Raw genomic sequence first — 16523 nt, 5'->3', positions numbered from 1 at the left:
TGGCCAGTATCTTTCTCCTACTTTCCAAACTTCACTATTCTCTTGCATACCTTGCAGGGCCAACCCTCAGTTTTAATCTTCTAGGACATTTCAAAACATTGCACACTTCACTGCAGAGTGAAAGAGTCATTCTGGGATTTTGGCTGTTATTCAAGCTTCCTTAGTTTCCTGGATTCCAATGTGATGTGGTATTCAGGCAATCACTATTTGCTTCCAATGCTTTCGTAGCAGGAGAAGGGCAAATAGAAACAACAGTGGAACCATGACAGTTTCACAGCTAATTCCCTTCAGTAAAATCCTAAAACTGTGGTGCTTGGTCAAAATATAATAAAAGGATGATTATAAAACATATCTGCAGTTCTGTCCTTTTTCTAAACACAGTCAAAACTGATATAACTCTGGGCTTCATAAGAAGCCAGGGCTGCGATTTTCTTCCCCTTCGCAGAATGTATAAATATCTGACACACCAATTTCAAAATTGTAACTCTTTACACGAATCTCATTAGCACGCAAGCATCATCAAATTGTATAAGTTATCACCTGATGAAAAGGGCTAGCGCCCCAGCCTCAGCACAAAAGCTGTGGTTTAGGTTGCAGACCCACATCACATGAAACCATTATCAAGACAAGACTGTAAAAATGCTAAATGTGCCTCCATTTATACATCTATACTCGTCAGGCCATATGAAGTGAATGTTTCATTGCCCCAGTACCCTGCGATTAGCTGCTACTGATACAGGAGTAAGCTCTTACATAATATATATTGAATCTTACAAGTATCCCATTAGGTTAAGTCACCTTTACGCTTCAATCCATTTAGAAAGTGTGGTTGTTTTTTATTCCAATATTTGTCACTTCAGAATTCATATGGTGGCTGAAAGGAGAAACCATAGTACGGTCTTCCACAGTTAGTTTTAGAAGATGGAAATTAATATTTCAGCCTTCCGTCTGTTTTCCTCCATATAGTTAATCAGCAGTACATTCTTGGAGCAACTGGACAAGACTAATAAATTTACTAACTATATATAAAACCTAAACTACTTACAGATGGGTACACAAAATTTTGCTGTTGCATTAATTGAAAGTTTTTTGCATTGCAATTCTGAAACTGACTGTGCCTTAATTCAGCTTTTGTTAGTCAGTAATTCTTCAGTATTGTATAAATGTGATGAAACTCACACTGCTTGCATTGAAACTTTTTAATACAGCTTTGGAACCATAGCATGTCTTTCTCATCTCTCAAAACTTGCTCAGCACATACAATCCTAAAATATATTGAACACTGCTTTCAATTTTGTCCACAGATAAAATTTTCAAATGAATATCTGATATCAACTGTTCAGGCAACCTGCAGTTTGTTTCTTGTCACACCTTATAACAATTATTATTTCCCTGCCTTTTTAACTGATGCTACAATAGCCTTATGGTCCCTGATTGACTCCTCGACTTTAACTGAAGTACAGAGTTTGGGGTCTGTCACCACGCTATCTAAGACATTAACCTCGTGTGTCAGGTCTGTAACTAATTGCTAGAGGTAATTTCTGAAAAGACTTTAAACAATCTTACAAGGATTCCTGTCCATATAATCAGAAAAATGTGTGCATAACATTATCCAAGATTCTCTTTCAGTATTGCGCCACTATGGCTTCTGACACAGAATGCTGATGAATGCATCTGAATAAGATTTTCCCTTTACAGCAAATAAATATAGCACAGGCCAGCCTGTCTGTCTGTGCAGTATATAGTCTAGATGAAAAAAATGTCGCCTTTCCTCCAGGGATTCCCATTTGAGTTCCCGAAGCATTTCCGTAATACAGGGTGACACACAATAACGGGAATGTTTGAAAAGAGTAGTGGCAGCCATAAAAATGTTTTATAAAAAAAACAATGATAGTTTGATAGCGGCGCAGAGTGAGTTTCAATGTTTTTTTATAATTTAGGACGTCATGATACCGTTCCGTCGAAACACGCGATAAAATGTTGGATTAATGACTTTGGAGAGACTGTATTTGCTCTCAAGAAAAAAATAACAAGACGACCAGGAACTGCGCGTTCTCCAGTGAACATTGATGATGTACGCGATTCTGCCTTACTGAGCCCACGGCGTTCAATTCGTAAGCAAGCGGCAGTGGTTGGAATGTCCCGGGAGTGTGTTCGCAGAATTCTTCATCTTGATTTAAAATTTCATCTGTACAAACTACAGATGGTGTAACAATTGAAGGACAATGATTACCGGTTACGATTAGGATTCTGTCAACAAATTATAGCAAAAATAAACAATGACGAATTTCTAAGCAAGTTGTGGATGTCAGATGGGGCACATTTTCATATCTCACGTTATGTGAATAAACAGAATTACTGGGCAAACAAATCCTAATGACGTTAATGAGTGCCCTTAACACGCTAGTAAAGTGGCAGTATGGTGTGGTGTTTCATCACATGGGATTATCGTACTTTTTTTTTTTTTTTTTTTGCAAATGAATAGGGAAAAACAGTAACTGTCAATGCCGATTGTTACGTGAAGATGTTAGGAACTTTTTTCACACCTGCATTGAACAACTTTCCAAACGTTCAAGAAGCCTGGTTTCAACAGGGCGGTGCGACATCACACACTGCACGGCAATCAGTGGCATATGTGCGAGAATTGTTCGGCAACCGTGTGATCTCGCGATTCGGTAACATTCCCTGCCCCCTTAGAACGCCAGATTTATCCATTTTGTGATTGTTTTTCTTGTGGTGCTACCTCAAGAGCAAAGTCTACACGACACAACCAAGAACCCTGGATGAGTTGAAACAAAGAATTCGGAATGCAATTCACAGTATCCCAGTTGAGATGCAGCAGCGGCCAATGAGGAATCTCAACAACAGATTTCACTAATGTATTCTTACAGGACACCACCATCTAAAGGACGTAGGCTTTTTTTTTTTTTTTTTTTTTTTTTTTTAATGGAAAACGCCATCAATGTTTCGTAAATGGCAAAGTTGTAAGATTTCAATTACTACGAATGCAATTTCTTTCCTTCATTAGTTCTAGTTTTATTGGATTGTGGAAATGTTCCCGTTCTTCTGTGTCACCGTATACTTGTGCATTGCTCGAAGCTACGAAAACAAATGTAGCAGCCTGCCTCTCAATAGCTTCGATGTTTTCCTATTGGCCAAGTTTCACACCTGTATAGGGCCACTCTACAAACAAATGCTTTGACGATGTGTTTCCTTATTTCCATAGTGTTGCTTTTGCTGGTAAGTTCTTTCTTAAACCAATTTTACGAACTTGGTCTGTAGTTTCCTGAATGCAAGCGTTGAATATAAGAGGAAAAATAGGATGACCTTGTCTCTAATTTTTGCTTCTTGTTCCTCATGAAAATTCCTAATCACAGCCACTTCGTTCTTATAAAAACTGTATCACTTGCATGTCTTTGTACTTTAGACTGGCTTTCTTCAGCACTCTAACCATCTGTTGCCAGATATAAGATTATCAAACTCCTTTTCCAGTTCTACACAGGCAACATAAGTTTATGTTTCTGTATTTGCTTTTCGATAAGAAGCCTCAGTGACAGAATCCCTTCTCTTGATGCCAATCCCCTCGGGAATCCAAACTTAGCTTCACTCATCATATTCTCCGTCTTCTCTTAAATTCTCCTCATAATTATCTGTAGGGGCCTATGAGAATTTCTAATGCATGCAGTATTAGGCTCGACGTTCGGTACTATTCATACACTCCTGGAAATGGAAAAAAGAACACATTGACACCGGTGTGTCAGACCCACCATACTTGCTCCGGACACTGCGAGAGGGCTGTACAAGCAATGATCACACGCACGGCACAGCGGACACACCAGGAACCGCGGTGTTGGCCGTCTAATGGCGCTAGCTGCGCAGCATTTGTGCACCGCCGCCGTCAGTGTCAGCCAGTTTGCCGTGGCATACGGAGCTCCATCGCAGTCTTTAACACTGGTAGCATGCCGCGACAGCGTTGACGTGAACCGTATATGCAGTTGACGGACTTTGAGCGAGGGCGTATAGTGGGCATGCGGGAGGCCGGGTGGACGTACCGCCGAATTGCTCAACACGTGGGGCGTGAGGTCTCCACAGTACATCGATGTTGTCGCCAGTGGTCGGCGGAAGGTGCACGTGCCCGTCGACCTGGGACCGGACCGCAGCGACGCACGGATGCACGCCAAGACCGTAGGATCCTACGCAGTGCCGTAGGGGACCGTAGGATCCTACGCAGTGCCGTAGGGGACCGCACCGCCACTTCCCAGCAAATTAGGGACACTGTTGCTCCTGGGGTATCGGCGAGGACCATTCACAACCGTCTCCATGAAGCTGGGCTACGGTCCCGCACACCGTTAGGCCGTCTTCCGCTCACGCCCCAACATCGTGCAGCCCGCCTCCAGTAGTGTCGCGACAGGCGTGAATGGAGGGACGAATGGAGACGTGTCGTCTTCAGCGATGAGAGTCGCTTCTGCCTTGGTGCCAATGATGGTCGTATGCGTGTTTGGCGCCGTGCAGGTGAGCGCCACAATCAGGATTGCATACGACCGAGGCACACAGGGCCAACACCCGGCATCATGGTGTGGGGAGCGATCTCCTACACTGGCCGTACACCACTGGTGATCGTCGAGGGGACACTGAATAGTGCACGGTACATCCAAACCGTCATCGAACCCATCGTTCTACCATTCCTAGACCGGCAAGGGAACTTGCTGTTCCAACAGGACAATGCACGTCCGCATGTATCCCGTGCCACCCAACGTGCTCTAGAAGGTGTAAGTCAACTACCCTGGCCAGCAAGATCTCCGGATCTGTCCCCCATTGAGCATGTTTGGGACTGGATGAAGCGTCGGCTCACGCGGTCTGCACGTCCAGCACGAACGCTGGTCCAACTGAGGCGCCAGGTCGAAATGGCATGGCAAGCCGTTCCACAGGACTACATCCAGCATCTCTACGATCGTCTCCATGGGAGAATAGCAGCCTGCATTGCTGCGAAAGGTGGATATACACTGTACTAGTGCCGACATTGTGCATGCTCTGTTGCCTGTGTCTATGTGCCTGTGGTTCTGTCAGTGTGATCATGTGATGTATCTGACCCCAGGAATGTGTCAATAAAGTTTCCCCTTCCTGGGACAATGAATTCACGGTGTTCTTATTTCAATTTCCAGGAGTGTATTTTGTAGCTGCCACCTTCTTCGGTACCCAAACCGTGATGCATTTCCTGAAGTCGGCTGGTATATCTCATGTAGATCGACCTGATCAGTGCCAGCAGTATCATTTTCATGGTGTCAGCAACATTTTTTATTAGTTCTGCAGGAATCATCAATGCGAATTACTTTGTTCTTCCAAAGATCCTTAAGAGCTTTCTCCAATTATCCTTGCAGAACGTCATCATCATCTGCTTCCTTTTCTTTTTCTATTACATCCTCCAATAACAGTGTTCTATCATACAATTTCTCAATGTATGCTTTCCATCTCTTCACCAAACAGCATTTGTCGTCCCCTCACCCAGAAAGCTGAACTAATACAGAAAGGAGGAAAGCCATTCCAATGAAATTCCATGGCAATATGTCCTGGCAAAGGGAGAAAGGTTTCAGAAAATCTAATGTTGGATTTGGTTTTGACGTCAAAACACCCTACAACGTCATGTAAAACTTAATTTGTAAAGTGCTGTCTCAGGCTTTCCCCAACTTAATAACAGGTTCACGGGCATTGCGTTGGATAATGTTGTGAAAGCGGCACAATATTTCAATGAGGCTGCTGCTCGTCACTTTAAGGTGCTTACTGACACACTGCTGCAGTGACTCTTGTATATACTGGCTCGCTAGAAAACCGCAGTTGCCGCGGGGTGTGGCTATAATGGCCTCATAGACAAATCAGAGCACACGGCAATGTCCAGTGCCCCCCTACCACATAAACAGGCCATGGTCTTTGAATGTGTGACACAGGAAAAGTGCAGCTGCACATTGTGGTCTAGCGTGCGAGCGGGCACAATGTTGGTGTTCAGTTCAAGTGTGTGGACTGATTCCCTGTCTGTGTTGACTGATTCATTCCTCTGCGGCCATTGACACCTTAGTAATTCCAATGCTGGTCCCCATGCCTTGCTGAGCTGAAATCCTGTGTGTCTATTATTCACGTCATTACTTATGGGTATTTTGACTGCTTTTTTAATGATGGAGTCCCAGTACGTGGAAGCAGATGAAAGGATCTTTGTCTCTCTGTACTTCATGCTATATCTCGTGTCAAGACAGTGTTCAGCAACAGCAGACTTTTCTGGCTGCCCCCGTTTGGTGTGATGTCTATGTTTCACACATCTGTCCTTAACATTGCAACACATCTCAATGTACGATTTTCCACATTGGCACGGGTCATTATATATCCCTGGTTTACTTAGACTTAGGCTGCCTTTAACGAAATCCCACATCGGTTGCCCCGTGCTGGACGGCGGAAGACACATTTTATTTGATGTTTCTTGAGTAGCTTGCAATCTTGAAGAGTCCTTCAAGAAGATACGGTAGAAAAACCACCCTCATGGAGTTCTCCACTTCCTCTGGCTTTTCTTGAGCTTCAATGCGTTCAAACACAGCTAGCTGCCTGAACAGAGCCCAGTTGGCCCTGCTGATCATCCATTTTGGTGGCTTCTGTTCAAGCAATCCTCCATCCAAAGTTTCTTTCCACTCCACTGAGTCTGCAAGGGCTCAAAAAGAGGATGACCCAGTAGCAGCCGCCAAGAATTGAGCCTCACCTTATTGATGTTTTGAGGATGCAGAGCTCCTGAGACATCAGGATGTTCACCAGGACTCGATCCCTGGTGGATGTATAGTTTAAGCACCATAATACATTATGGGCATTAAAAGGAGAAAAGGATAGGGGAGTTGTTCAATAATGTCTGTGAGAGCCTCAGAGTCTATTGCGTAATATGGAGGTAAATATAGGCCCACATGAATCGCAACAACTACTACTTGTAGGTCAGTAACCAGAGAGAGAGAGAGAGAGAGAGAGAGAGAGAGAGAGAAGAATGGTGTGTGTTATTGGCAAACACAGCAACACCTCCCTCGACTCTTTCCATAGTCAGGTCATCTTTTCAGCTGAGGTACAGCCCATTAGCATGGGGGCATCAGTGGCTTTGAAATGTGTTTGCTGTAAACACAAGCATAGGAGCTGTGCCTGTGTAAGCAGTTTCAGTTCCTCCAAATGTATCCTGAAAACATTTATGTTCCACTATAGTATGGAAGTCATTTATCACTAGGGTTATAAATTCACCCTGTCTTTCTGCCAGGATGGGGAGCCCACAATGGATGGAGTTTCAGCCTTGGGCAAGGTGGTTGCCCCGGGCAGACTGCAGTCCACTGGCTCTGAAGAAGCAGCAGCAGATCCATGAAGTCTACTGACATCGACATTATCTGATGATTTTCTGCCTATTTTTGCCTGCCATGGAAGCTTCTCATTTGCTTTTCTAGTTTGTCAGGGCTTTGCGGGAGCTACTGCAGCAGCAGTGGAGGCAGTGCCGGATTTTTTTTTACTGGGCTCTGCCTTTGGAGGCACTGGGAGGTCTGTATTAGTGGCAACTGTGGCTTTATCTGTCACTCTTGGGAGGGCTATGGGCTCTGAAACAACTGCAGCTTGACATGTGCACTGACAGACGCAGGTGCAAGTGTTGACACTAGCAACCTCCGTTTGTGTAGAAGCGCTGGCTATCTAAAGATACTTCTTAAGGGCCGAAGCAAACGATCTAGTGAATGTGGGAGGCTATATGGCCTTCGAGATCTTGGCCTCAACATATGGGATGCATTTCTATGCCTTAATCTCTTGTATTTTCCTTTCTTCGAAGATGACACTACAATCCCTAATCAAAACAGGGATATCTCCAGAGCAATTTACATACACACTTTGGAGGGGAGGAGCAACCACCTCCTTCATAGGCAGCCTTGTCTGTTGGTAAAGTGATGTTAACAATCTTCTGGGATAGCGGTGGACCGCTCCTGATGGATTTCATGCCACAAGGTGCAAAAATCTATACCGATAGTTATTGTTCCACACTGTCATGTCTGAGGCCTGCCATTAGGCGACGGCACCGAGGAATTTTCAATGTGGACAACACGATTCTGCTCCACGACACGGCAAAATCACATGTGACATTCAGAACTGCCGAAAAGCCCCAGACATTTCACTGGGAGATTCTGGGCCACCCACCATACAGTTCAGACCTCACCCCTGGTGATTTCCACGTTTCTGGACTGCTGAAGTTCCTGGCAGGACAGCGATTCGCCAGTAACGATGAAGCCTAGACAACAGCTCGACTGTGGTTCCATAGTCAGACGAATTCTACCACAGAGCATCTCAAATTTAGTGCTGCGATGGGACAAATGTTTGAACTGGTGTGAGGACTATGTAGAAAAATAGTGAAAGGTACGTAGAATAGGAATGTATATTTGTCATTACCTGTATGTACCTTACTTTGGCTGGTAAAAAAAAAAAAAAAAAAAAAAAAAAAATAGAGGCAAAGACTTTGATTTGCCCTCGTATTTTGCACATCAGCAATCCCTTCATGAACCCACTCCATCCTCCAGTTCCTCCCTGAGAATGTCGGACAGATCTCTGCAGGTCACAAGACCCTTGCTTATAGTTCAAGGTTGTCTGAATCTCTGTTTCAACCAACAGAGTTCTGTTACGCAATCACTTGACTGATTTTGGAGTACCAGCGATGCCCTCTAAACCTTTCTGAAACCCTTTTATGCATCACAATCAGAAACATTTTATGACCAGCAGCATGCTTTCCATTACTACATAATGAAGAACTATGTATAATCGCCAAATCAGGACTGTCTACACAAGCCCTCTTGTTAGACTGGGTGTTAGTACCGACCAACTGCCCACCCTTTCCATATTGGGGGGGAGGAGGAGGAGGAGGAGGAGGAGGAGGAGGAGGAGGAGGTAAAAGCGACGGATCCATGGATCTGGATCCATTTCAGTCCCACGAGCAGCTAGGGAAATAAGGGTTCATTCAGATAGAGCCTCGCATGACAGAGTAAACCTCATACAACTAAGGTGCGGCAGGTTCCCCAGTTGGTGCCTGGTAACAACTATTCCACCTAAACAGTAATGCATCTCACCAGCACACAGTACACCTTGAGACTTAGGCCTATTTTTAGAGGTGTTTACAAGCCTCATAATCCAACAGGCAAGCCAAGATCCTTGTTCCCTGTGACACACTATATTCCTCCGCCATGCCTCACAGTGGTTGCTGGAAAACGCCCAGAGATTACAGTGACGAAGGATTGGTGGCACTTACCCTTCCCCAGCTCAGGAACCCCTGGGTTACCAAGCCCGTACCCAACAAACGGATGCTGAGCCCGAGGGCACAATGACATTATAACCCCAACTCTTGGCACCTGCACTTTTCCAACGAGCCAGCACATACACAGGCGAGCCACTGCAGTAACACGTCAGTAAGCACCTGAAGATGAGCAGCTGTCTCGTTTAAATACTGCGCAGTTTCCACAACATTATTTGAAGTGACACCTGTGAAGCAATGAACCGTAAGTTGGAAAGTTCGTATTACAAATTTGGTGGCTCTGGGGTATACAGGAGTCATTATTATACTGGCCAAACCAATCCCTCTTTTAATGTTAGGTCTAAGAAACACACACAGACATGCAACAAAACTTTCTTGGGGTTGCATTTAGCAGGAAGTGGTCATACTATACTCTATAGGGAGCATTGAGAATAGTATGCGTATTCTCCACAGGGTGCAAAAAGGCCTTGCTCTTAACTTGTTAGAAGCACTTGAGATTTATAGAGCCAAAGAACTGGAGCTGGTAAGAGTGCCTATGGGTAGCGTGATTTTGTACCCAATGCCTACTTTGCTTTATTTGACAATGCTCTACATTAATCACTGAATGCCTCACTTGCATATATCTTGCCTTGTCATTATGTACTATAGAGTGCGTTATACATTTGCTTCATTTTCTTACATTGATGTTATTACTCTCTAGTTTGATTGTCCCTTCTCTGTTTATATATTTAATTCACTACATAATTTTATTAATTGACTGATACAATGTTTTATTATTCTTTTTTTTGTTTTTAATGGCGCATCGCAGGGTACGAGACACCCTCTGGCGGTTAAGTTCCTCTGACCACTTCCCACCTATGTTGCATTCTGGTGGCTACACCAAGAGATCACCTTGGCATCATTCCCTAGTTATTCCATCATTTTTATATTATTCTATTAGCCCCACATAAGCTTGTTCTTGTGTATGTTATTATTTTAATCTGAAATAACCACAAGGGTGGTGAAGTCGTCTTGGGTGATCAGCCGAGTCAAGGCGTTGTTCTGTGGCTAACTTGGCTGATAACCTGAGAAGACTTCATCGAGATTCGCCAAGAAAGTATAAATTCGCATACAACCACAGGAGTATCTTAGAATCACATATCACTTAACCATTACATTTCCAACAGTTTTAAATTAAACTTAATTCACGTTTTTATCATATTTCATTTTACATCACTGTATACTTTCACACTTGATACTTCCACAATAGATTTTATGTAGTGTTTATTTCACTTTTATGGCATTTTGTTTAATTTTCAGGGTGATCTGAAACAGTCTGAGCGCTTGTAAGGGTATTACAGGGTAGATTGTGCTCAGAAATAATTATTAAGAAAAAAATTTGAAACTTTACACAGTTTCCAAGTAAACTATCCCTGAAGTTAGCCAATTAGGCCACTGAGTGTGCAAATTCAAGTGGCTTCAGGGATACAATTAGTGTCAGTTGTTACAGTGCACATGCTCAAGACTGCTCAGCCTTTGGCTCAGGAGGACAAAGGTTCAAACCCGCATCAGGCCATCCTGATTTAGGTTTTCCATGATTTCTCTAAAATGCTTCCGGCAAATGCTGGCATGGTTTCTTTGAAAGGGGCATGGGCAACTTCCTTTCCCATCCTTCCCTAATCCAACGGGACCGATGACCTCGCTGTTTGGTCCCCTCTCCCAAAATCAACCAACAAACCTTTGGCTCGGGTTCGATCCATACTGCCATCCCATGTCCAATTTTCGTATCACCCACTTGTTCACTTTCAGGAAACCATATGAAGAACATGTTCAGTCTAAGCTTCTCTGGTGGGCTGCTTCAATTTGCGTGCCAGACAGCTTGTTTGGCTAACTTCAATGCTAATAAACACAGAAATGGCCCACCGTTATCAAATTTTTTTCTTAATTATTTCTTAGCGCAACCTACCCAGAAACATGCTTACAAGTTTTTCAGACTGTTCCTGACAACCCTGTATAACTGAACAATACATGTAGAATTACAGTAGTGACGTCTATCGATCTTATGACAAACATTTTTTGTGGCTACTGTAACACAGTTTGTTATGAACAGTAGCACTGTTAAAAGGATGCCACTGTCATTGTCATGGTCACAGTCTAGTTTACACCATATTTTAAACATTCTGGACAATGCTACGCTGATTGTGTGTGTATTTTTTGATTATGCCACCATGGCTTTATTATAAGGATCATTCAAATGAAAATCTTAAAATTGCTATAATATTGTTAATTGCAACAATGAACAAAAACTTACACTTAATTTTTCAACGTTGTCTCTTGTTATTGAATGCACGTATTCCATTGCTTCAAAATGCATAGATACCAAGGTGGAAGAATTCTTTTGGTCACGTGTGCAGCCAGTCATGCACCGCCATTTTCACCTCTAGAATACCTGCCTCCCACTTCTTATTTGAAAGCAGTGAACAGATGAAAGTCACTAGGAGCGAGGTCTGGTGAATAGGGAGGATGTACCAGACATTTAAGTTTAATTTTCATGAATAGTCTCAACTGTTTTATGGGCAGTAGGCAGTCAGGACCTGTCACTGTAGCAAAACTCCTGAAGTCTGAACTCCTTGTTTACTCCTGACTGCATGGCGAAGTTGACTTTTCGGCATGTCTGAATAAGAAACACTGGTTACTGTCACTCCCATATCAATGTAATGTTCCAAAATTACTCCATTTGCATCCCAGAAGAGAATGAGCACAGCTTTTCCACCAGATGGTCAAGTGCTGAATTTTTTTGGTTTCGGTGATGAGCTGTTACTCCATTCCTCGCTTGACCTTTATGTTTCTGTATGGTGACAGTGGACCCAAGTCTCATCACTTACAACAGTTTTTCCTAGAAATGCATCACCTCCAATGTGGAAACGATACAGAAGTTCTTCCCAGGCAACGACGCAACGGTGTTTCGATCTGGCAGTCAACTGACATGGAACCATCTTGAAGAAATCTTACTGAAGTGCAGTACATTGTGAGCAATATTCTGTGCTGAACCAATACTAGTCTCCAAACTTGTGGCTATTTTGTTCAGAGTTGCGCATCTGTTCTCCTTTTTGAGCTCCCCCACCAAGGTAATATTCTCGTCCATCACTACACAGTAAGCCTGCCCTGGTCTTGAGACATAACCCACCGAAGCTACATCACCTTTAAACTTGCTACACCTCTCGTACACTTGCTGCAGTGACAAACATTAATCACCATACTGTGCTGTCTTTCTGCAATGAACTTCTACACAGAAAAACACATCAGGGATCACTGCTCATTCACAGTGTGTGTTGACTGTGAGGCAGCCATCTTTTTGTGGATGCTGCTGCCTTCTCTTGCAATGCAGCATCATTCTGCTTTCTGTTGGTCACTTTCTCACTTTCCGAACCTACCAACTCTGTCACACAAGTTTTTGAAATTTTATGGAGTTTTTAAGGTTTTCATTTGAATCACCTTCATATATTAGGACATGTTTTAAAGCAGGTACGCATTGTCATATTTTAAGCACATTCCTTTTCATTGTGGCATATTTTATTGTCTTAAGATGTAGACTGTCTACCAGTTGCATTTAGGTTTCCAATGTTTTGTTGCAGGTATGAAGTGTTCATTGCTAACTGAACCAGTAGTCTAAGAAACAAGTTATTTTGTGATCTCAGACAGAAATAAAATTTAAAAAAAATATTCTGAACTTACGTGTATTTCTCCAATTAACTACTACAGAGTAACTTCCAAATGGCAATACACTGCTATTCTAAATTTTTTCAAACAGTTGTTAAAAATTTTAATTCTGGACTTCTGGACTATTCTAAACCAAACTTTGCTTTGCACTCTTAACAGAACAATATGCAATACTGACCTGAACCACTGTTAAGATAATACACTATGTAAGCTGAGAATATTTTTCATACACTATTCAAATAAAAATTTCTTGGTCTTTCAAACAAGAGAGAGAAAGTAGTGAAAATGGACAATACTTTTTACGAGATTTTCTTCTGTTGGTAACTGGCAATGTGTCAAGATTGGTTCTTGCTCCTTGTTTTACAGTTACCACTGCATAATAGACCAACCTCTTTCTCACATCCATGCTGGAACTCTAACAGTAATTTATTCTGCCATTACAAATGAAAGTGTGGCTCTCGATATACTGGACACAGGAAAGTACCTGTAAAATTGGAACCAGGTACAGGGGTTGGACAAAAATATGGAAACACTCAGAGATGCAAGCTTGAATATTAATGCAGGTATTACCCAAGCCTGCAGGCTGTGCTGTTTTATTTGACCATGAACAGTACCTGTGTGATGTCTTCAGTATGTTGCGAGAGTCAGGTCATGATCAGAACAGTGTTCTGTATATTTTTGAATTTGTTATGGCAGAGCTAAGTGAGTTTGAATGTGGGCAAATTGTTGGTGCTCGAATAATGGGTGCTTCCATAACCAAGGTACCCGAAGTGCTTGGTATTTCAAGAGACACATTTAAGTTTCTACTGTGTACAGGGAAAGCAGAAAAATTCATCCAATATGTTGCAGTGCAGACGAAAGTGTGTGTTTAGTGATCATGACAGGTCATCTGCAAAAGTTCCTGCTGAACTGAACTTGTGAAGCCTGTGAGCACAAAAACAACATGGGAGCTCTGTAAGCACAGAATTGCAGGGTAAAATGAAATACCAAAACCATTCATCAGTGACGCAAATGCCCGTAACAGGAAAACATGGTGCCGGAGCCATAAAGCCTAAACTATGGTGCAATGGAAGAAAGTAATTTGGTCACACGAGTCTCATTATGCTGTTTCCAACTTCTGGCCAAGTTAATGCCTCCACGAGTGAAACATGGTAGGGGTTTGGAGACGATTTGGGCAGCCTTTGAGCCAGATGGTTACTCTGCGAGTTTGAGTTACTGCCAAGATTGTGAGACCATTCTGGCTGATCAAGTCAAACTCATGTCATGGTACAATGTTCATTCGTTAATGATGATGCTGTGTTCCAAGATGGCAGGACCCCTGTTCTCACAGCTTTCATCGTACAGGACTGATTTCGTGAATTATCACATCCCTCCAGGCCACTAGTCACCAGATTGCAGTATTACTGAGCCTCTGTGGTCTACTTCACATATATCATCATCGTTACCTGAACTGTCACTATTTTGCACAAAGAATGGTATAAGATTCCTTTGAAGGCCATACAAGACCTGTATTTATCCATTCTGAGATGGCTGGAAGCTGGTTTGAATACCAACATGTTTCCTCAACCAATGGTAAAATTGCGGTGCTTTCATATTTTAGTCCATGAAATTTTTGTCAAAATCTTGAAATTTCCCCTGAAAATGATAGGTTTGACAGAAAATGGCAGGTCTGAAAAATGTTTTCCTGTCAGATTTACTCAGCTTTAAGTCTAGGAAATCTGATTATTTAAAGTTGCTGATAAAGCCTATATGATGAACAAATATTCTGTTTGACATACAAATTGCTTATCTAAAATCTTCAGTGGCATTTATGCTCTTGCTAAGATTTGTCATTTATCACTCTCAATGTATTAACACACACAGCTTAAGTGGGCACACCAGAGAATATGTAGTGTATTATATAAAATGACACTGCACTGTGACCATCTTTTTTTTCTGCATGAGAGGCAATTCTTTGAAATTGCAGCAGCAAACTGCTATTTTCTTTGTTCCACAACAGAAACGTGACTGCCTCTGAGAACAGCTACTGCTGTCATCCATTTCAAAAAAAGAAAACTAAAAAATGTTCTGCTCGTTGGACCATCATAAAAAATGGTAACACTATATTTAATTACTTTTGATTGTGTTTTTTAGGAGGAAGAGCAATGTTAAAGACAGAGCTTGAGCTAACTTTATGAATGAGTTCACATACAGCTACTCAGGTGTTTGTATATTTTGCATTTGTGACTTTCACTCACTTTCATATTTCCTAGCACTTTCATTTGACACCACGTGGAAATGAAATTCCCTGAAGTTCCATATTTCAGCCGACTTATCAAAGGATTATTACTATAATTGCACAATAATATTTTAAAATTAGTACTATCAGGTGCCATAACTAAATGGCTACAGTTTCATTAATTAACTGTTATTCTGAAAATAACACAGATTCCAGAAATAGTATTGGGAACTGGTGGTGAAATAGTGCTGCTTCATCTGCTAATGTGCAGACGCACTGAATATGCAAAGTCCCGCAACACGGATTTTATGGTCTTACGTGCAGCCCAACAATCCTAGTTTCCTCGCAAGTGTCAGCGTTTACTACATTTCTTTTTCGACTCACCTTTCTCTACATTGTTGACCACTGTGACTGAAATAAGAAGAAAACGAAAATTAAAAAAACAATATATTTCCATGTGGCACACAACATAATAATTGACACAAGGCTGTTTATGTAAAGAGGCTTAAGTGTGAAACAGAATAAACTGAGAAGTACACATGCTATGTTGTGTGCAAAAGAAATGAGCAAAGTGACTCTTTTTTACACACATGGATTATAAGGAAAGCATCTGGGGAGGAGCAAGAGGGGGAAATATCAAAATTGATAGTAGTAATTTTGCATGTATAAAATGCTTTCCCAGTAAAACTCATTACTTAATATATTCAAAGCTGTAACTAACTTTACAAAGAAGAAAAAGTTCTTTCATCATTCAATTTGCTTCTACTATCCTTTCTTTTAGTAAATGGTACCAAATGTGGCAAATAAAAGTAGCTGTAAGTACCAGAAAGACTGTTATTTATTAAAATTTGTTCTACGAACAGTTGCTATTGTTCAGTTACCTACTGCATGCAACAATGAAACAGTAACACTTCCCGTCAAAGGAAAGTTTGATATGGTGGAGTTTAACACCATGTCAACAGTGGGGTAATTTAAAATGAAGCACAAAGTCATTTGACAAAAATCTGGCAAGGAATTGTTAATGCTTTGTCTGACTGACTATTACAGCATACACAGAAAGAGATTTGGGGAAACTATCATGATCTTAATATGTTCAACTGGAGATCTTGACTCCACGTATCCTGAATGCAAAGTCATTTTCTTAAGCACTGGACCATCTCACTTGGTTCCCACCACAAACAAATGGTTACTCATCACGCACACCGAAGTCTTTTCATCAGTCAGCTTCCCTCCCATTTGCAATATAGTAAGAGTACTGTGTGACAACTTTACAATTCTCATTCTCGTTCTCATTTTCACATTAATGAAATTACAGTT

General features: G+C 41.9%; 1 protein-coding gene across 5 annotated transcripts in view; it reads right to left on the bottom strand.

The window, feature by feature from the left end:
* LOC126183891 (palmitoyltransferase ZDHHC20-B-like) overlaps positions 1 to 16523 on the bottom strand; it is a 296753-nt gene that overhangs the window by 196093 nt on the left and 84137 nt on the right. For 4 of the 5 annotated variants that reach the window (XM_049926211.1, XM_049926208.1, XM_049926212.1 and 1 more), the window contains exon 2: positions 15591 to 15617. The exons of the other annotated variant lie outside the window; for it this stretch is intronic. In XM_049926211.1, the coding sequence (XP_049782168.1) occupies positions 15591 to 15617 (27 nt within the window). The remainder of the gene's footprint in view (positions 1 to 15590; positions 15618 to 16523) is intronic. 5 annotated transcript variants of the gene reach the window in all.

This window comes from Schistocerca cancellata, chromosome 4 (assembly GCF_023864275.1).
Source record: "Schistocerca cancellata isolate TAMUIC-IGC-003103 chromosome 4, iqSchCanc2.1, whole genome shotgun sequence".
NCBI classification, from domain to species: Eukaryota; Metazoa; Arthropoda; class Insecta; order Orthoptera; family Acrididae; genus Schistocerca; species Schistocerca cancellata.
Note: the sequence above shows the minus strand (reverse complement) of the source record. Positions and strands in the feature narration are given on the sequence as shown.